The sequence below is a fragment of the Corvus hawaiiensis genome, chromosome 9 (genome assembly GCF_020740725.1).
Source record: "Corvus hawaiiensis isolate bCorHaw1 chromosome 9, bCorHaw1.pri.cur, whole genome shotgun sequence".
Lineage (NCBI taxonomy): Eukaryota > Metazoa > Chordata > Aves > Passeriformes > Corvidae > Corvus > Corvus hawaiiensis.
The window spans coordinates 9,003,931-9,024,046 of record NC_063221.1 but is presented as its reverse complement, the minus strand read 5'-3'; the positions used below and the strand labels follow the sequence as shown (position 1 = coordinate 9,024,046).

General features: G+C 51.4%; 2 protein-coding genes across 2 annotated transcripts; both read right to left on the bottom strand.

Moving 5' to 3' along the window:
- Positions 1-756: 756 nt before the first annotated feature.
- UHMK1 (U2AF homology motif kinase 1) lies at positions 757-15,613 on the bottom strand. The gene is made up of 8 exons (XM_048312701.1): positions 15,297-15,613; positions 13,943-14,235; positions 11,011-11,202; positions 10,149-10,243; positions 9,149-9,225; positions 5,700-5,798; positions 4,737-4,825; positions 757-4,269 (listed from the first exon to the last, which is right to left on the bottom strand). The coding sequence occupies exons 1-8, from the start codon at positions 15,586-15,588 to the stop codon at positions 4,123-4,125; spliced, it is 1,284 nt and encodes a 427-aa protein (XP_048168658.1). The 5' UTR covers positions 15,589-15,613; the 3' UTR covers positions 757-4,122.
- A 400-nt stretch (positions 15,614-16,013) lies between these two features.
- C9H1orf226 (chromosome 9 C1orf226 homolog) lies at positions 16,014-19,317 on the bottom strand. The gene is given in 4 exon segments (XM_048312930.1): positions 16,014-18,023; positions 18,118-18,423; positions 18,641-18,988; positions 19,313-19,317. Coding segments are annotated over 4 exon segments (1,152 nt in total). The 3' UTR covers positions 16,014-17,530.
- Between the last annotated feature and the right edge of the window lie 799 nt (positions 19,318-20,116).

The window sequence follows — 20,116 nt, the reverse complement described above, 5'->3', positions numbered from 1 at the left end:
CCACGATGACTCCAGATACACACACATCTGCTAAGGGGGATGGAATAGAGTGGGGAAGCAGAGTGGAGACACCACAGCTAGGCTCTGGGAATTCTCCCAGGGAGGGGGAACTCGATGGTGGTTTGCAGGTGATACTTGGCAGGGGTACTTTGCATATCCCCTGTAAAGCACAGGAGATAGGGGAAGATGCCTTGCTACTGAGCCAACAGCTGTGGTGAAATCCCTCTCCTTAGATGAAGTTGCTTCGTTAAAGCCTAACAGTAATATTAACAGGCCCCTCCATCCCCCAGTTCCCCACCTCCAAGCTACAACCACCCCTCCTTGGGCAGGCACTCTGTATTCTCTTTGATTGTATCTTTGAAAGTGAAGCGAGAGAATTTTACACCAATCAGTAACAAAGGCATGTATGACTAGAGTCACTCAAGCTCCACCTTAACACAAAGAAATAGTATGAAAGTAAGTTGAGAATGGGGGGAAAGCTAGGGAAGACTCCATCATAACTGCTGGAATGAGTTGAGGGGCTGGACCTGTGTTCTCCCCCATCGGGATGCCTATGGGGTAAGAATCATACTCCATGCACACTGAATGCTTTATTGGGAATTAGAAGAGGGGCAAAGGAGTTCTTACAGCCACAGATGCTGAGTATAAATACCAACGCTGCCATGGCTGGGTCACAGTCCCGTCCCCCCAGACCGAGCACTTGCTCAGCTATGTGACATTTCAGTGTCCCACAAGAAGGGCATGCTGGACAACCACTTTGTACTGAAGCATCATTTATTAATCACCTGTATCAAGCACACATCTGCTCAGCAACGGTGCATGACGGGATACAACAGTTGACATCTGAAGGGAGGCACGTGGTTACAGGATCCGGCACAGTAGGAGGAAGTGTACTGAACCCTCTGGAAAGAACCCGGGTGCAACACGGTGCTCAGGCTATGTTGTTTTGAGGCTGAAGACCAGTAAGAATAAAATTAGGAATACAGCTAAGATTGGAGCTGACTTGTGCTTTGGCCAGTGATTGAAACACCAGTGACCCTACGACTAGGGTAGAACTGTGTAGGTCAGTGCTACACTGAGGGTTGTTGGGAGGGAGCAGCACAGACCAGGAAACCCAGTGAGCATCTGAGTGGCAAGCCTCAACACTTCTGCACCTCAAGCAGGCAGTCATCTGGAGATGAGGAAAGCCAGGCCCATCCCAGACACACCACGACAGACGCCTTGGATGGAATCACCACACACACTTCAGATATAATCTAGAGTTAAGGAACTCATAGGTTTTAGCAGGGCTAAAACTTACGCCGAGACACCAGGTCACTGAGACACCAGAGTGAGCTTCATCTTGACAGAAAAAGTCTTTGAAGGAAGAGGGTAAGGAACAGCAATACAATGCTTCTAAACCTTCCTGTACCCCACAGCCTGCAGAAGGGTGGATCCAGTGACAGGACAGAGATCAACATCTTCAACTCTTGCCAGGAGGAATATAAAGAAAAGCAGCTTTGGGGTTTTTACCCAGCTCAGTGCTCAAACCTGGTCAGTGAACATCTGGAGAAAAATATCTGGTAGCAGGAGTTTGCATCTTGAGGATTTATTTAGCCCCTGTTAAAGAAGCTGAACAAAACCCCAGCCAAACTCTGGTGGAAGACCTGCCGTGCTGCAGGAACAGGCTGTAGTTCCTCTCTGAAGATCAATCCTGGCACAGCTCTATCTTTAGCTGAAAATCCAAAGTATAATTCTGACTGAAAAAGTCAGGTTTGAAAGATGACAGAGCAGCTCACAGTCCTAGACAAATGCATGTGAGAACGCAAAACACATTTAAGTTCCATACCTGCATCCCAGCATCTCCCCGTCCCAGTACTGCTGTGGGTGATAGACCTCATACCCTGCACCCAGGGGAGCTCCCTGTGGCCCCACCTGGGCTGGCACTCAGCAGGGCAGGAGCTCTGGGGTCTGCCCCTGCCAGCTCAGTGCTGCTGACATGGTGGCATTCAACATGTGCACGTCTGGACCAAAGTGCTTTGACCCTTGGCTCAACCTGCAGGGACAGCAGTAACACACAGCTGAGGAGGTCAGCCAAGACCCAACCATACTTTAAACACTGCTCTCCACATAGGAAAAACCCTCACCCAGTTAATCATTCAATTCCTCCCAGACACTAAAAGGTGCTTCACTAAAAGGACAGTTAAATTAAAAGCAATGAATCACACACCCCATCTATGCAAAGGCTGCTTGACAGCTATGTACACCAAAGTAGCATCATTCCCAGAAAAATCTGATCAGCAAATCACACCTTAAAACTCATTGTGGGATTTTATTTTTTTTTCCCCTGGCAAGCCCACCATCTCAAAGGCAACAGAAGAATTCAGAGATTGGTCCTTTCTGGGGGAGTTTGGGAAGGGCCACAGTAGACAGGACTATACACCAGCACAGAGAGGAACTCAGACTCATGAAATGCTACAGACATTGGATCTCCTGACACACCGCACACAGGGCAAAAAATCAAGAGGAACTTTTTAAGTGCAGGATTCCAGCAAGTCCAGCATCAGCAAGATGCAAACAGTAAACTAGTAATTACAAGGTAATTCAGGTATTATTCCAGGGAAGGTCAGGGATGGTTCAGGCAGCTGTTTGCAAGTATTTCAGCTGAAGAAAAGAATTCAGGAGGGCTTTCTTCCTCACTAAAACTGGTAGCAAGACCACAAGCCAGAATGCGCTGGTGACTCTAAACAGGGCTGTTTCACACTGTGCCCATCAGGAGCAGAGTGCCCACCCTGGCAGGAGAGGCTCCACTGGGTGCACAGGTTTGGAAATCCCAGGAAATAGCCTCTGCCTACGCCATGCCAGCAGCTGACTGAAGCCACGGGAGCAGAGCGTGCTCTGGAGGGGAAGTGATGCTGCTCACCACAGTGTCTTCCCCAAAGGCATGTGGCTGTTGTCCCTGACACTGTGAAAGACCTTCTCCTGGCCAGTCAAGTCTGATGACTGATTAAGCCCTTTCCATACAGGATCTCAGATTGCCTCAAGCCCTTTTTGTAACCTATGAAGGACCAAAAGTGTCAGTGCTCCTAATCTACAAGTCTTAATGGGTTAATGCAAAACCAAAACGTGCAACACAGAAAAGCCAAGCGTGGGACCTACAACGGACAAATATTTGTTCTTATAAGACTCCCAGGGGGAGTCCTGCTGTGACACAAAGAATACTGTGTGCTGTAGCACTCCTTTCCAAAAATATCACCAAGAGACACTTACATATCACAGATGATTTGGCATCAGAGCTAGGGAGCATCAGTGCCAGCACAGGGTATGTGCTAGAAAGATGAATCCACACGGCAGGGTTTTCACATCTACTCAGGCTACAAAGTGCTTACAGGTTGTGTTGGGACTGAGGCTGGCACTGCTCTGACCAGGTCTCCACCATCAGTCCTGGCCCACCCCAGGCATACAAGCAAGCTCAGCTCCCCACAGGCAGCATCATCCACACCTCACTGCCCCAGCCCAGCATCAGACGCACGGCTCTGCTCAGGTCACGGCAACAGGGCAACCCCATAGGCTCAGCAGATCCAATCTCACTGCCTCCCTCTGCTCTACATGAGAAGCCTCAGAAGTCCTCCTGCTCTGGTTTAGAGAGGATGGTGTTTCTGCTTCTTTATTTATAACAGGTATCAACAAAAAGCAGGCAAGCCTTCCTCCTCCTCTTCCTTCTTCCCCCCTCTGGAGAGGAGTACTTGCATTATCGGAAAGCTTGACAAAGAAATCCTCTCCCTGGAGCTAAGCCCAGCGCTAAGGCCAAGACTTTGGTCTCACTTCAAATCACTGAAAAGCCCTTGCCAAGATCTCTCAGCCTCTTGGGCTGCCACTGTCACCACTCCTGCCCCCCCGAGGGGGCAGAGCCACACCCCTGTAAATGAGCAAGCACAACACACACACAAGCACACGCTGAAAGCCATCCCGGCCTCCTCGGCACATCACAAAGCAGCAGTAAAGTTTCAAAGCCCATTCAAGTCCTTTGCATCTCTCCTTCACAGGTGACTCGGAAGCAGGGCTAGGAAGCTCTTTTGCACATTCAACTGTAAAACATGTGAGGAAGAGGAGCAAGACAACTCTCCTGATTGTTGCTACTGCCTACAGCAAGTTTTGGTACAGATATCCTCTCTTATAGGCACTCAGTGGGTAAAACGTAGCCACAACAAACTTGCCATCAAAAATCTTTCCAGTCAGCATTTTTTGGGCAGCTTTGGAATCACCAGCATTTGCATATTCAACAAAGACCTGAAAGAGAGAGAGGAGAAATAGGACTTCCAGTGCACTGTGCCACTTGGCCCTTCCCACCCCTGCAATGGGGGCAACCGTTCCTAAAATAATTTTCCCCCTCCATCCTTGGTTGAGCAGAGAGCTCTGGAGCTATAAAGGAAAGAGCTGAATCTGTAAATTGGGATTTCATCTCCTGCTCCTCCATTTGGTAAGGTGGGAGAAAGTATGCTGGTGGTCTATATCCTCAGCAATTCCTTTCCTACCCATTGGGTTCTCCCCTTCATTCCTTCCATCCATACTAAAGCTGTTTGGGCACCTCTCAGGTTAGGTAACCTTATATAACCAGGAAGGAACCTGTGCTGTCCTTCAAAATAGCCATCTATTTTTAGCACTGCCATCAGCTAGATTTCCAGGCACTGAGCAGCAGTCCTGTAGCACATGGAGTGTATGTGGGAACACAGAGCCTCTTCCTTCCATTCACTTACTTGGCCTTTACCAGGATTCTCCTTTGGAATAAGCAAGGAAACCACCGGTCCATATTTCTGACACTCCTCCCTTATGTCTTCTAGGATATCTGGGAAAGGCAAGAGCTGGTTGTCCTTCACTTTGCAAACCAAGGTGAGCCAAGAAACAAGTGAAGGCGAGATGAACACATCAAGAACACCCAGACAACAAATATTCCTTTCCTCTCAATTTAAAATAAACAAGCACGAGGTGACACAGCAGAAGCTGACACTGCTTAATGGCCTCGTAATGAGATGGAAGTGTCTGAACTGAGGCTCAGGAACAGAGACCTGCAGGCAGTGAAGCTCCAGCAGCAGGTTCCAGTAGCTAAAACACTGGGGATTTACAAGTGCCTGCTATAGCACTTGGAGGAAGGGAACTAAAGTAGCTGTCACAAACCCTTCTTTGTGTGAGCAGAACTCGGCCTTTAAACTCATGTCCCCAGAGCTCTCTCGCCTGTGCTGCTCACGTGGATTTGACAGCAAGCAAAAATGCAAATCCCACCAACATGCCTGCCATCTACCACACTTTAAGAACTCCAGTGAGATATTTTAGTTTTCTGCTGAGATCCTGGAATAGTTCATTAGCAAATTTTTAAGGATCGGTGCTACTGGGCTTCAGAGTCTTGTACATATCCAAAAGCTCAGGGCCACAAACACATTATGAATTCAGTGGGCATCTAACCAAAGAAGAAAATAAACTTTTTTTTTTTCTTTTTAAATCTGGGATCCTTCAAGAATTCCCTACAAGCTCTGCTTTCTCTCTCAATCTCAATCTATTGTCTGTTGGTGCAGTTGACCCAAATTGTTACCAAATCTCAGCTGAGCAGCTCTTTGTTTGCTGTTCTTGTGCCTATTAATTGCTCACCTGCTTGGTCTCACATCCCCAGAGCCAAACAAAACAGAGTCTGTAAAGCAACATTGCTATATGGGAATTGCACCAACCTTCATATTCTTCTTCACACTGCAGAGAAGCATCACTTAGAACATTTAGCAGCCTCAGCACAGGTGTGGGGAGCATCACCAAATCTTCAATATGGGGAGCTGTTTGACACCCACAGAATTAAAGAAACGAAGTCAATGTCAAAGGAGCAAGCAAACAGCAAGTTGACTCAATATGCATTATTATACTCAAGCACCTGCTGCTCTTTGCAGTACAGTTTTGCTTCTCTCCACTATTAACTGCATTTAGTCTGAATTCTCCATTTCCATCTTATCTTTACCTGTGCACTGACTCTTCCAAAGGGTTCAGTGCACTGCAATTATTCTGAGGCCAGCATCTGAAATTGCTTTTTAAATTAAGGCTAGAATTGTGTCTACTTAGCCCAGTCTCAGAAACTGATGTGAGCTCAAGAACTATGCTAGTTGAACAAACTACCCCATATATATGGAGATGTGAGAAGATGAAAGAAGTACTCTGCAACTTGCCTTTCCTGTCCCTGCTCCCAGACAAGCTGAAAACAGGCTGGCCATCTTCTCTAATTCCAATTCTTCAGCTGTACTAAGGCAAAGGCCTCAGATCTCCTTAGAATATCTCTTAGTTCTTCCCTGAACACCATATAAACCCTCCTCCCCCCAAAATCCAACTGCAATCTACTGTTTTGAAGACCACCACACTTAAGCTACTTAAACAATGCAGTGCTGTAGAATCAGGCATGCCCACAAGGTGGGTGAGCAGTGATCCTGTGAAGGACTTCACAGGAGCAGAAATAAAACCCTTTGGGTGCTGGACACAGGGCACTTGGCTCCAGAAAATAAGCAGCTCCAGGATGGCCCAGAACAGGGTAGCATAGATGCTACTGTGGGAGAGGGAAACAGTCAAGGAGGAAAGGCTAATGACAAACTATGAGAGTCACATCCTGAGGATAACCAGTCCTCTCGAAACTCAAAGCCACAGGGACAGTGCCACTTCTCCAGGAAAAAGGCTTGATTTCATGTTCCTGTACACTAGTGACAGGCCATTAATGAATTTAAGAACTAGGCACCCAACTTGCAGTACTTGGAGAGTGTTAATGTGCTTATTTGTTTTGGCAGCTACAGCAGCTGAACACAACAGCAGGACCTCACAGCTCTGCCACTTGACAGTCAGAGGGGAAAGAAAAGGGAAATGGCTTCATTTCTCCAGTCTGAGCCTTCTGACCATGTGTGCAAAGTGAACTATTGTTTCCTAGGAAATACTTTTCCAAGCTAAGCACATAATGCTTGTGAGGGAGCTGACATCTCCACCAGGCACAGTCAGAAGAAGTGGATCTCACTGCAAGAAGAGATGCAAGGCAAGCACAGATGCTGTAAATCTCCTCCTGTCAAGGAAGAGCCCTTAGGAAAAGCTCAGAGTATGAAAGGCCTTATCAGTACAGATGATGCCCCAACAGCTCTCAGGGGCAGCCCTTTGAAGAAAGGTGCTGCCTTCAGACAACCAGCCATGTTCCAGCTCCGAGCAAACCTCTAAGACTATTCTTCCACAGGAGTATTTGCAACCAAGACACATCAGATGAATGAAGACTGAAGGAACATTTAAATGTCATCATGGTGTTTATATGCTGCCCCTTTTATTCACAGAATCATAGAATCGTTTAGGTTGGAAAAGACCTTTTAAATCATGAACTCCAAGCACACCACTAACAATGTCCCCAGGAGCCACATCCACACATCTTTTAATGGGCATAGTGACTCCACCACTTCCCTGGGCAGCCTGTTCCAATGTTTGACAACCCTTTTGCTGAAGAAATTTTTCCTTATAACTGATCTAAACCTCCTCTGGTGCAACCTGAGGCTGTTTCCTCTTGTCCTGTCACTTGCTACCTGGGAGAAAAGACACTAAAGTAAACCTGTCCTTCATTTCATATGTCTTTTTCTCAGAGAGGGAGACAAACCAACCTCTAGAACTCAGAGACACCTGGTCTTCTTGTACCCAAGTGACAAATATATTTCTTGCAATACCCCTCTGCCCTAGGAGGTACCTTCTGCCCAGCTCCTATGCTCCTCTTCAAATGCCAGGTGACACCAACCACACTGACAACACGGGAAAGAACTTGATGAACTGGAAAGTCAAGACTTGGCTGTATATGACAAGGAAAGCCATTCTCAGCTGTCTTTGCTCTAAACAGAAAAGCCGTGTCCAAGTGAAAGGCAATGACAGATCATTTTCTGACTTGCTGGGAAAGGAGCAGTAAATGCTTCTTTGTGCAGACAAGCGTATGTGCAAGTTTGGCAAAGAAAAGAAGCAGCAAAGAGAACTAAGAAAAATGGAAGCTGTTATATAAACTCCTAGCACTAACCACAGAAGCACCTTCCTCAGTACAATTAGAGGTCTGTGTGTTTAAAACCAGGCCAGAAAGCACTGCCAATATACAATTCCGTCTGCTCTAAAGCAGTACTGGCTGCAAGGTTCAGCCATGGAAGGCAGCTTTGATTATAACAGTCCCAGTTTCTCACACATAAGTGAAGTTTGAAAACAGGAATAAGTTTGTTACCTTTGCCTAACATACAGAAATATCAGTATCTACAAGAAGCAATACTCAATACCCTTCTCTGCAAGGTACACCAAGGAGCTTAAGAAAAGCAGGGCTAAGATTCAAGGCAGAATACTAGCCCAGCCGAAGCATTAACTTATTCTGCAGAAAAGCTGGATGCACAGCTCATCACTGGTGTTCTTGAAAGCAGACAAGCTCTGGAGAATGCTTCCATTTTGCATTTGGAACAGAAAACAGGGAGGGACACAAGGCTAAACAGGGAAGTCTCAGCCCACCTTTTCCTGACTGCTTGCAATCCACACAGGGAGGTCTTGAGGAAACATCACTATTTTATTAAATCAAGGGACAGCACCAGATGAAAGCGACACTGACATCTGTCCATGACCTGCCACACAGGTCACTGCAGACCAATCACTGCAGAAACAGGCTCACACCACACAAACACACTGCACCTATCTGACCTGTGCAAAGGCAGCAGCAGATGCCACCACCAGCCACTGCCCAAGGTGCTCATATTCCTGGTGATTTCTGAACTGGGAAACACTTGGCATAAGAAAACCCATCCACTCACCATATATAGCACTGCACTCTTCAAAAGCACCTCAACAGTCAGAATGTTAGGTTAAATATCCTGGTTATTTCTGTGCCCTCAGATGAATGCTGCTGCCAATACACTCTTGGGGACAGAATTTCATCAGAGTCCAGCTAAGAAAAAGCAACAGCCCGTGGGGCTGGATGGCCAGGCAGCACTGAGAGCACAGGCATCACTCTGACCTCCCTCCTGTGGTGCCATGGAGAGTTGGCAAGTGCCACAGAGGAGCAGCGATGAGAACAGACCCAGAAACAACAGTTAATTGCCCTCTGTGCTGCTTCCAGCACATGCTGAGAGAGCCCTGAGCAGGGGCCACAGGCACAGCTTACCAAAGGGAATGCTGAAGAACGGGCTGCATAAAGCCTTCTCAGCAGAGGCTCGTTTTCCTTGGTCACAATGAAGCATGCTGCAAGAGAAGACACCTTTATGTTCATGCATGTGACATTCCTGCACTGACAAATTCCACTCAGGCTGGAAGCCAGCATGGAGGAACACCCTGTCTTTGGGGTGGTTATGGTACAAGGAGAAGAGCAGAAAGCATATCTTGCAATTTGCAGCTGTAGCACACCAGGATCCCCTGAAAGCATTTTGGGTAGATGGTAGAGCAGGCTCTCCTTCTCAATGTCTCTCAGCACCAAGTAATGGGAATTGCTCACCTACAAGTCTACAAGAACATAGCATGCTCCAGCTCCACAGGCTATTCATCCCACATCTCAGGCACACATGCAGTCTCATGAGAGTGATCACACTCCAAGGTGCTCCCACATCTTTTCACACATGGGATTCAAAGCAGCTAATAACCCAGAGCCTGCCTGAGAATATCCCTACCTTGGCTTTACCAGAGGCTCCCAATACTATTTCTGCCAAGTTGTGTCCTCATTCCCTCTGTAGCCTCAGAGCACGGTCACAGGACAGTGAAAACAATCCCCTTGGCAGACTCCTCAGAAGAGTTGCCCTTCAATCTTGACAGCAGTGGAGAGCAGCACTTTCTGCCCCCTCCTTAATTTTTATGATAACAATCCCCAAAAGCAGCAAAGTCTCCAGTTTTCTCCAAATACAATCTCTTGGCTGAAAGTGCAAAGCACTGAAACAGCAAATGATCAACGTCATGACTGATATTCTCTATGTGCTTACTCCAAATTGTGCCAAAATCAGAGGAACTGAGACATCTCTGCTAATGCTTGCACTTGTTACCAGCACAGTGGGAGATTTGGAAAAAAAAAAAAAAAGAAAAAGAAAGTGTGAGGTGTGGGCTCTAAGTTGCTGAGAGCAAGGCTTGACTTTACAGAGCACATCTTTAAGCAATAGTTATCAAATATGCTACAGTACCTTTTGATAAGGTCTCTGAGGTGATAAGCTGGAATGGCTGAATTAACCACCCCCTCACTGGCAAATATGCGATCAACAATGGCAGAACTGTTTGTCTGGAAAGAAAAAGAAACAGCCATTAGGGAGGTAAAAACCCAGACTGTGCAAAGCTTGCAATACCCCACCATTTTCCAGACTGGATGCAGAAGGCTGTGGTGCTCTGGGGTTTTGTGAGAGATCCCCAATGCCAAGCCTCACATGTCAAACTAGCAGGCTCACATTAAATGAAATATTTCCCATTTGCCTGTGCAAAAGCTGGAAATTTCCACATGCAGAAAAATTTTCTGTTACTGTGGAGATTGTGATGCTGAAAGGACACTCTTTCTGGGAAGGGAAACACAAAAAGTTATTTCACATGGAACAGAGGACAGTCAGGCTCACAATACAGAGCTTTCCTTTAGTTTTCTCAGGATACACACTTACAAGAAGATCTCCAAATTACAGATAACATTAAACTAAACCCAGCAAATAATTTCTCTGTCATTGTGCTGCTGGACTAGCTGACAGACATCATCCACTGATTTTCTTCCTGTGCCACACCTACAGCCAGCACAGCTTGCCTACCAAATCCAGGCAAGACACAGGCTCTAAACAGAGACTCCTGGAACACTCCTATTTCAGTAACCTGAACACAGGCGGCATTCAGACATGCCAGTCCCACAGGGCAGGTGGGTCTTTAAGACTCTGGAACCTTAATTCTCAAGGCAATAGGATTAGATAAACATCCTGGAAACACTACCTAGTTGCCAGGTGCTACCTCACAAATCCAGATTATGAACAAGAAGCAGGAGGATTGATTTGGTGCAAGCAAGAACTGTCTCACCTTCCATTCCTGAGATTGGACTGTATGTTTCAGTTTCATTCCTGAGAACATTTCCAGTAAAACGATTCCCAGACTCCACAGATCCACAGCAGAGGTACATTCCGTCTCACTCTGGAGCCCTGCCTGCGCCAGGCAGTTCTGCAGTTCTGCCTCTGGAGCCCGATACCCGTCTGTTTGAATATATTTCACATCCTACAGGAGACCAAACACACAGAAAAAGTTGATTGTCCACACTCAGGTCCTCCACTCTACCCTTAAATCAGTTCTGACGTCCTTCCAAATGGGTCCCCAAAATACTATTGCTAAATTGACAGAAAGCATTGTACAGCCAGTTGTGCGAGGCAGGCAGTTCAACTCCCTATACTGCTGTGCTGAGGAACAAACAGGACTGTCTGGAAGAAAAACATCTCCCAGCAAAACAGCACTAACATCTGACCTCTGAAAGACAGCACTGCTGGGAGGAAGGGGCTGGATGTCCCTGTGGACTGGCCCTTTAACCTCTCCTACATGCAGAAGATACTAGAAATTTTGGGATAAGGGTTGAACACCCACAATATGCTCCCACGTCGGTTGCCTGAGAGCACAAACAGCTCTGTCTGAGCACTGAGGATCAGGAGCTGCTGCCATTATTTAAGTGCTGATGTTCTCTGGAACAAAATGTTAAAAGAATGAAGCAGGCAGCTAAAATGCTCAGACAAGGAAATCATCAAAGGCACTTCCCATGCACCTCTTCCATCTCCCCTTGAAGCCTCAAGTGCTGCAGCAATCAATACCTGCCCAGCTGCTGTGGTTGGCACAGTGAGAGAACATGCCCACATGCTGCCTGGTCCTAAGAAAATAGGGAATTACAGAATCACACAAGTACTGTCTGGAGGGGCTGCTCTGAAGGCTCCAGTCCAGCCTGCTGCTCCCAGGCAGTACCTGGTCAGTCAGCTGTGGCTTTGTCCAGCCAAGTCTTCTAAGTGTCCACAGACAAATTGCACGCTATGTCTTTTTAACACGTGCAGGCTCATTTTAGACACACTGATGCAACTCAAGGAATGACAGAAGAATATGCAAGCCTACTTCCTCCTGGGTAAGGCACAGGATTAGGAATTCTTACCACAAGAATATATCCAGACCAAGATTACGTGGTTCTCTCACTGAAAATAAAGTTTACAGAAGACATCTTCGGGCAACAGCGCTCAAAAGTGGTTTATGAACTTAAAAATGATACACAAACTGCTCATCCGTGTCCCTCCTCCTATCAGCAGGGAGCAGAACCTCCAGCATGGCAATAGCAGTAACTTGGCAGCCCCCCAAACAACATTTAGAGATAGAGAAAACACTGTGGTGAATGGCACCAGCAAAAAGAGCAAGATGGAATTTCACTCCTACCACCTAAAGCATTTTCAGAGCTGTAAGTGGCTGAGACCTTGCTCTGTGTATAACCATTCCCTGTTAAACAGTAATGGCAGGAAAAATTGTGTAAGGATAAGCTTGGCAGGGCTGCCATAAATAAAAGTAGCATGGTCTTTGACTCAGACAAGGAAATGATGGATGTAGGCTGCAGCCCAAGGCAGGGGTGGGGATGGGACACCTGTACCTGGTGCATATTCAAAGCAAGGTCAGAAGGTTCACCCACATAACCAGTGTGTTTCTGAGAAAGGGCAAAGGAAACTCAGCCCAAAGAAAGCAGATTGGAAGAAACCATGGAAACAAATAAAACCCAATCAACTATTATGAGGCAACTCACACAGCAAGCAGCAAAACACAGACCTGAATTAAATAAAAATATTTGCATTAGACACAGGACACCAGGAGTGTGTATTTTGCTGATAGACAGCAACAGATTACCACCAGAAACTCAGCCAAGAATGTGGGAGAACTGAAGACAACATGGAGGAGTTAAGAAGTCCAAACATGAAAAACAACTCCTGTACCCAAGAATTCAGAGATAGGTCACCCACACAACCCTCTGATATTCACAATCAGTGGGCTGTACTGTCAATACCAGGTAAACCAGTAAAAAACTATATAAATTTAAAACTGCTAAGCAAGTAAAGTGCGTGGAATAGGGACAAACCACGACAATGTAGGAAGACACAGAAAAAATTACCATTCATCACCCAGTGATTAAAGGCAAGTGTGCTACAAGGTTACCTGATGGAAAAGCTTTATTGAGACTCCTCACAGGCCACTACTGAGAGAGGGAGGGATGAATGGAAGCTCTATCAAGCCAACAGCACAACCTCCTGAGGCTCTCTGCTTCCATCAGAAGCCATGGAAGAGAATAAAATGGGCAAGGACCAACGAACAACTCAGTATCACTGAAACAAAAGTGACAGCAAGAAGATGCAGCAAGAGCCCAGCAACGGGAAAAGCAGAGCAGAACAGGCAGAGACTGTCTGTGTCAGTAAAGAACAGACACTGCCCACCCAGGACCAGACTATGGGCTTTTGATACACGTGGGAAGGAAACATCCAGACTTCCTGAGGAAGGAAGGCTGCTGAAGATAGGGTGAAAGTAAAGACAAGCACAAGGACACTGCCAGAGATAACACACTTGACTGGGGAGGCTGATGGCAAAGCTTGCATTACTACTACACATGATAAGGGATGATAAAAGGGAATTCTACATTTCTGGGTGCTCCTACTCATCTGACCACATAAAAACTAGCAAACTTCCCAGGAAGCTGAGACACCACTTTCCTCAGTGCATCATTAACATTGGAATTTATAGCAGAAAGGCTAAGACATCAACAGAAACCAGAGACATGCAAGGAGAATGGGAACATGAGCTCTGTTTCTGGGGCCAGACAACATTTTTAGCTTTTCCCAGTAAACCTTCAGCACTAGCTCAGCTCCTACTCTGATTAGGTCACGTCAAAAACATCAAAGAGCCACACAACTCAACACAGAGCCATCTGCCTCAAGAGCAGCGCATTCCAAACCTGATTCCCCTCTTTGAAGCTAAGTCCAAAGTCAATGAGCTTAAAGCACTCCTCCTCTGCGCTCCACAGGATGTTTCGTGGCTTGAGGTCCGCGTGCACGTAGCCTTTGTGGTGCAGGAAAGCCAGGGCTTCCAGAACATCTCGGGCGCAGTGCTGGATCATCCACATGGAGCAGCCCTGGTTGCTGGAGTGCAGCAGCAGCTCGGACACGCTGATGTCCAGCAGCTCCAGCAGCAGGCAGCGGGACGGGCCATTGGCAGAGTAGTGGTTGGTGAACACGCCATACAGTGTCACTACGAGACACGGGGACAGGCATTGGTAACGAGCACACAGCCAGCACCTTCCACCGCCCCAGACCACAAAAGCTGCGGAAAGCAGCTCAGATGTTTTGTAGCGGATGATGTTCAGAGAGACAGAGAACCAGAGAGGAAGAAGCAAGGGAAAACCAGCCATGCCACCCCTGTGGGCTTCAGAGGACAGGCTGGTCTCACAACAGCCCCCAGGCTCTGCTAAAGTGACAGGGCCAAGTGCTCCTGCTCAGAAGGACAATCTCTGGGACGTGGATAAGCACATCCCAGTGGGCAAACTGGACACAGTGCCGCTCTTTAGAGACATGTCAATCTCATCCTGTGACAAACTTTGCAGAGCGGGAACCTGACTGCTGTCTGGGTGCCCAGGCACACTGTGGCATTAAAAAGCATTTCACACCGACAAAAAATATCAGTAGCGAGTGAACTTTGGCACTTCCAGCAACCGCCTCTGACACACAGGCTTCCTCCCTTCCCAAGCTCATTCCCACCCATGAAGGCAACCCAAGAGGTGCAGCCCAGAAGGAACACACTGTCCCACTGCTATCCCAGTCCTTGCTGGGGTTCTGGCACCCTGCCCAAAGGAGGACTCAAGGGTGCCCGGCCTGCAGTGACTCGCTCTCCCCATCTCTCCTGCCCACCCTGGGGATGTCGCCTGCAGATCCCCCACCCAGGGAAGCGGTGGGGCACTCAAGAGCCTGCCGCAAGGGGATACCAGGGAGCACCCACTGCAGGGAGGCTGCTTTGGGGTGTCCAGGGTAGGGCCCTCAAACCTGCCCACCCAGGGGTGCCAATCCGAGGGGCACATTGGCCTGGGGATGGGTTTGGGAGCGAGGCTGCCTGTATTCCCAAAGGAGTTGGGAGTTCCCCTCCCTGGCTGGGAGGGTGGTTTGGAGACACCAGATTGGCCAGGGGGAGACTACTCTTGGGGGGAGCTCTAGGGTGCCTACGAGGGTCCCCGAGAAGGGGTGTTCAGGGGTCGGGGGAAGCACGGGGTGCCCGGGCTGCAGGGTGGGGTGCAGGGTGGGGTGCGGGGGTGCAGTTACCTATGTTGCGGTGCCCGCGGAGCTGCTCGAGCGCAGCGCGCTCCTTGCGGAACCCGTACTCGGCGCAGTCAGCGGCGGGCGGGCGGGCGCCGGGGCGGCGGGCGGGGCCGGGCCGCGGCCCCGGGGGCGGCACGAACTCCTTGACGGCGCCGGGGGGGGCCCGGGGGTCCCCGCAGCAGCGCACCCGGTACACCGAGGCCGAGGAGCCGCTGCCCAGCGGCGCCTGCACCTCCCACAGCCGGCCCAGCGCCTCCAGCAGCGGCGGCGCCGCGCCCCACGCGCACCCCGACATGGCGCCGTCCCCCCTCACATCGCCGTACCGCCGCTGCCCCGCCGCTGCCCCGCGGTGCGCCCCGGCCCCGGCCGCCGCCGCGCTCCGGCCGCCATGACACCGGAAACGGGGCGGTGCCGCCGGCGGCTCCGCCCGCGGAGGGGTGAGGCGGAGCGGGGCCCGGCCCCTCGGTACCCCGGGGTCCGGCGCCCTCTGCCCGGTACAGTCGGGCTCCAGCACCTTCAGCACTCCCGGGGGTCGCACGCCCTCAGGGGCGCCACCAGCCAGGGCTCCCGTCCCCTCAGTGCCAAGCGCAGCAGGGCAGCCACGTCCCCCACCCCCACCTGGACAGCACCAAACGCCCCCTCCGCCTCCTGGCTCCCCACCAGGATGGTGCAAGGGTGGTGCAGGGTGTCCTCTCCCATCAAGGCACTGCCACACATCAGTGGGTAAAAAAGAAAAAAAAATTTATTGTGCAATCTGCATCTCTTGTCCCAAACCGCACACACACCCCGACACCATAAATAAAGGGACTGGACCGGCCGTGAGTGAGGACCCTCCCTTAAGGGGAAGGTTCCCTTGGGATCACAGCGATGGAAGATGCCGGTTCTTCAGAGAGGGGCTACAAGCCCTGGTTTCCATCAACACCTACAGTGCAGTGTAGACCTGGGCAGCAGACACACACACACACACCGGTGTCTGGGGTTGGGGTTGGCCATGCACAGCGTGATCACATTGCCACTGTGCGTGTTACACCTCAGCTTCCTTCCTTCAGTGGGACAGCATGGCTTTGGGTGGTGGAAGACATTTCTTCAGCCCAGCCACCTGCGTGGCCCAGAAGAAGCTGTGAGCAGGCCCACCCATGAGCTCCTGGGTTCCTCCAACCCAAATCGGGGCTTTGGAGCTTTCCTTCTCAAAACTACTTTTGTGGTGAGGGTGTACATAAAAGCTCTAAGCAAAAAGATCCATCTCACAGCTGCTTCCTTGCATCGGCACAGGTGCCCCCAGGCCGGCTAACCCCTCCTGTAATGCATGGGGAAACACTCATACAGCAGTATCAGAGAACCATGTGGCTTCCTGCGTCCCAGTCTCGCAAAGAGACCACTGCCCCAGAAAATAAAGGGGAGCAGTGACACTGGCCCACATGGAGAGAGCTGCATGTCCAGACAGTTTGGTCTTGTCTGTGGTGGCTGGGATGAGACCAGGAAACAAACGGCAGCTGGAAGGGCTCAGCTCCTCGCCAGAGCCCAGTGGCCAGCAGCTGTGCAGTCCCAGGTGTCCAGCCCTGCGCCCTGACAGAGCCCAGGTCTCCTGCATCTGGGGCTCCACTGCAAAGAGGTGGCACTGGGCAGAATAACGCCACGAGGTCAGCACCTGGAGAAGGTCTTGGGCTCATCTGCTGTCCCGGCTCCCTGGCACCTTCCTGGCACGAGGCATTAGGACTGGGTGAGCCTGATGGTGCCCCAGGAAGGGGTATCTTGGCAAGCACACGGCATAAGCTGTGAAATCCTCCATTCCAAGGCATCCAGTGCAGACACAGGGAACAGCGTGTGGTGCTTGTGGGACACTCACTGGCCACTCACTCCAGCAGAGCTAATGGGGTTAGGGGCAGGCTGGCACTTCTACCCCCACACACCCCCTTTGGTCCCCAGCTCATCAAGGCCCCTGGCTGCAGACAGGGTGGCAGTGGCACCATGGCAGGACAGGAACTTGGCCCTGACCAGGGTGAATAGGCTCAGGATGGGGCTGCAGAAGCCATGGCAGGACAGGCTGTGCCCCTCCTGGGAATTTGGGGAGAAGCAGGTTGTCATGGCTCCCCAGAGCCCACACTGGGCAGCAATGGCTCCTTCCACCCCGAGGCTTCCCCCTCTCCAAAATAATCACCCCAAAAAAGGCAAGTGGCAGCGAGAGACATGTTTGGGAGAGCCAGCCCCCACAGTGCCCCTGTCACAGCTGCCCACTGCTACTCAAAGGACAGTAGGTCAGGATGGGTCCCCTCCACCTCCCAGCCAGAGGTATGTGGCTCCAGCCGCCCTGTGCTCCCTGGTGGCTCATGCTCCAGCCCCGGTCTCCGGGAGGGCTTTTCTGTGGTGGGTGACATCTCGGTGGCCCTCTCACCCACTTGCCACTGGCTCTCCCAGCTGCCCTTATGGATGAGGTCAGGCACAGGTAAGGCACTGGTAGGCTGGTCCCCACTGGGCTCTAGGGTGGCTGTCATGCTGGGGACCCCAGGGCATTCTGGAGGAGATGGGTCCCCCATTCCCAGCTGCTCCTCTGTGAGGTCAGGGTGGGCTGTGGGTGGTTCGGGAGGCTCCTCTGTGCCGCTCCTCGTGCTGGTCCCCTCTGGCTGCGGAGCGATGAGCATGTCCTGGGGAGTCTTCAGGGCGCGCGGCGTCCGCTTCTTGGTGATGGGAGGCGGGGGTTCCAGCCGGGGAAAGGCATCCAGCCCCAGAGCCCTGCAAGCACAGAGGGACAGTTGCATACAGCCCTGTGCTGGGTCCCTGCAGCCTGTCCCGAGGGCCCCGGGGTGCACACTGCGGGGACACTCACCCCTCCTCAGCAGCCAGCTGTCCTGTGCCCAGCACAGCACCTGCGCTGGCATTCACTTCCATGGCTCCCACGCCGAGCAGGCCGGCCGGCTCCTTGCGGCGCAGGAGGTCGTTCACCTTTGCACCCATGGCCTTGCCCAGGCTGCGGAGGTGCTGGCTGCCAGTGGGCCGGCTGGGCTGGGGCAGGGTGCCCACCGTGGCAGGGATGTGCTGTGCCTGTGGCGTGGGTGCCGTGCTGGCGCTGGCGTTCTCAAACATGCTCTGGTCCACTGGAGGGGGAAAGGGAACAGACAGGATGTAAGCCAGGCTGGAGGGGGGACCCCAGCACGGCCAGCCCACCAGCAGAGTGGGAACACAATCTTGGGAACTGGGAGGATGTTCCTACAGCCCCACAGAGGCTGTGGGCAGCCAGGCCATGCCAGGGCTGCAGTGCATGCATGGGGGACCAGCACAGGGCAAGACAGGGTAGCAGTGAGCCCAGGGCTCCACGTTGGCACTGCCAACACACCAAGAGCTTTTCTTACCTGACACCAAGCGACTTGGGAAGCAGGTTGTGGAAAGGGAGAGCGAGAGCGAGAGAGAGAGAGAGAGAGAGTGTGTGCAAGCGAGCATTTACCAGGGGAATGGCAAGGGAAGAGGCCTGTCCCTTCCACATTGCCAGGTGAGCTGTGCTGCCAAGCCCCTGCTCAGACCTGTCACGCTGCCTGAAGAGATGGGACTCACATGGGGGTCCCTTGTCAGCCACACCCTGGTAAAGCCACAGGCCCTTCTCTGGGGGCACCCATAGTCTGGGCTCTGCACTGCCCACCCCACCATGGCTCCCTCAGCCCAGCCCAGGCTGTGTCTGTGTAGTGGGTGGCAGCGGGTGCTTGCTGGGGAAAGGGCTCTGCAGTCACACCCCATCTCTGAGCTACACTGAGATGGGGTGTCTTCCCAGCAAGAGCCCTCCAAGCTGTGGGGGCTGCCCCCAGGAGTGCCAGCTCAAACCCCCTGTGGCTGCCTCCATGCCAGTGTGGGTCTGTATGATGGCTCCAGCCAGTTCCTGGATGAGCCTGGTGCTGTTCTGGGGCCTCGCTGCCCATCAGCATCCTCTGCCCAACTCTACCTCTGCATCCCAGGGGCACATACTGAGACAGAGACAACCACTTCCACATCCCATGGGACAGAGAGAAAGGGTTCCCAGCACTGCTTCCAACCTCATGGTGGGCTGGACTCTTACAGGGACCCCCTTTCCTCTGTGTTCTGTGGTCCCACAGTCCTGCTCAACAGCGACCTGCAGCATCTACCAGCCCTAGGGTTCATCCTACAGCTACTTCATCTGCACCAAGAGAGCCACCCAGCAGTGCCCGGGCAGCCTCTCCTCCAGCCTGGACATCACCTCTCGGGAGTGTCAGCAGCCTGACAACCTCTTGAAGAGCTCTCTTCTGGCTCCTCCCAACCCCTGAGAGGGACAGGCTGGCCAGCAGCAGAGCCAGCATCATTGTCCAGGACAAACTCACTGTTACCCAGTGCCAGCCTGTGCTCCAGCATGGCCACCAGTTGTGCTGCCACATCTTCCCCACACCACGGTTGGTCAAGACCCAGATCCAGCACAGCTGCCAGGAGGGCTACAGCTGCAAAGGGTTCTACCGCAGGTCCAAAGCCCTGGGGGAGCAGGAGCTCAAGGCACGGGAGGCTGCAGCCCCCATGGTGTCCATGCAGTCCCAGCAGCCAGGCAGCTGCCACGGGAGGGCACTGCTCCATCACTCCTGCCAGCGGCAGAATGAACTGCTTCAGCAGCAGTCAGCCCTGCCTGTGCTCTCCTTTTGCCTACCCAACGCTTCTGTCATCCTTTAAGAGAGGCTCTTCCCTACTTTTCCTTCTCCGGCAGCCAAAAATTTCCCGGGCCCCTGGAAGTGCTGATTAGCATCTCTGCATCTCCGTGGGGAGCTCTGCAGGTGCCAGGAGCCCCCAGGCACCCTCAAGCTGTTGGGTCGACCCTGAGACAAACCTGTGCTGTG

What these genes read in the sequence shown, in the direction of transcription:
- UHMK1 (XM_048312701.1), bottom strand. Translation starts at nt 15,588, where the DNA reads ATGTCGGGGTGCGCGTGGGGCGCGGCGCCGCCGCTGCTGGAGGCGCTG. An exon ending in CCGCGGGCACCGCAACATAG is followed by an intron (nt 14,236 to 15,296) that starts GTAACTGCACCC and finishes CGTGTCTCGTAG; the next exon opens with TGACACTGTATGGCGTGTTC. An exon ending in TCCAATCTCAGGAATGGAAG is followed by an intron (nt 10,244 to 11,010) that starts GTGAGACAGTTC and finishes TTTTCTTTCCAG; the next exon opens with ACAAACAGTTCTGCCATTGT.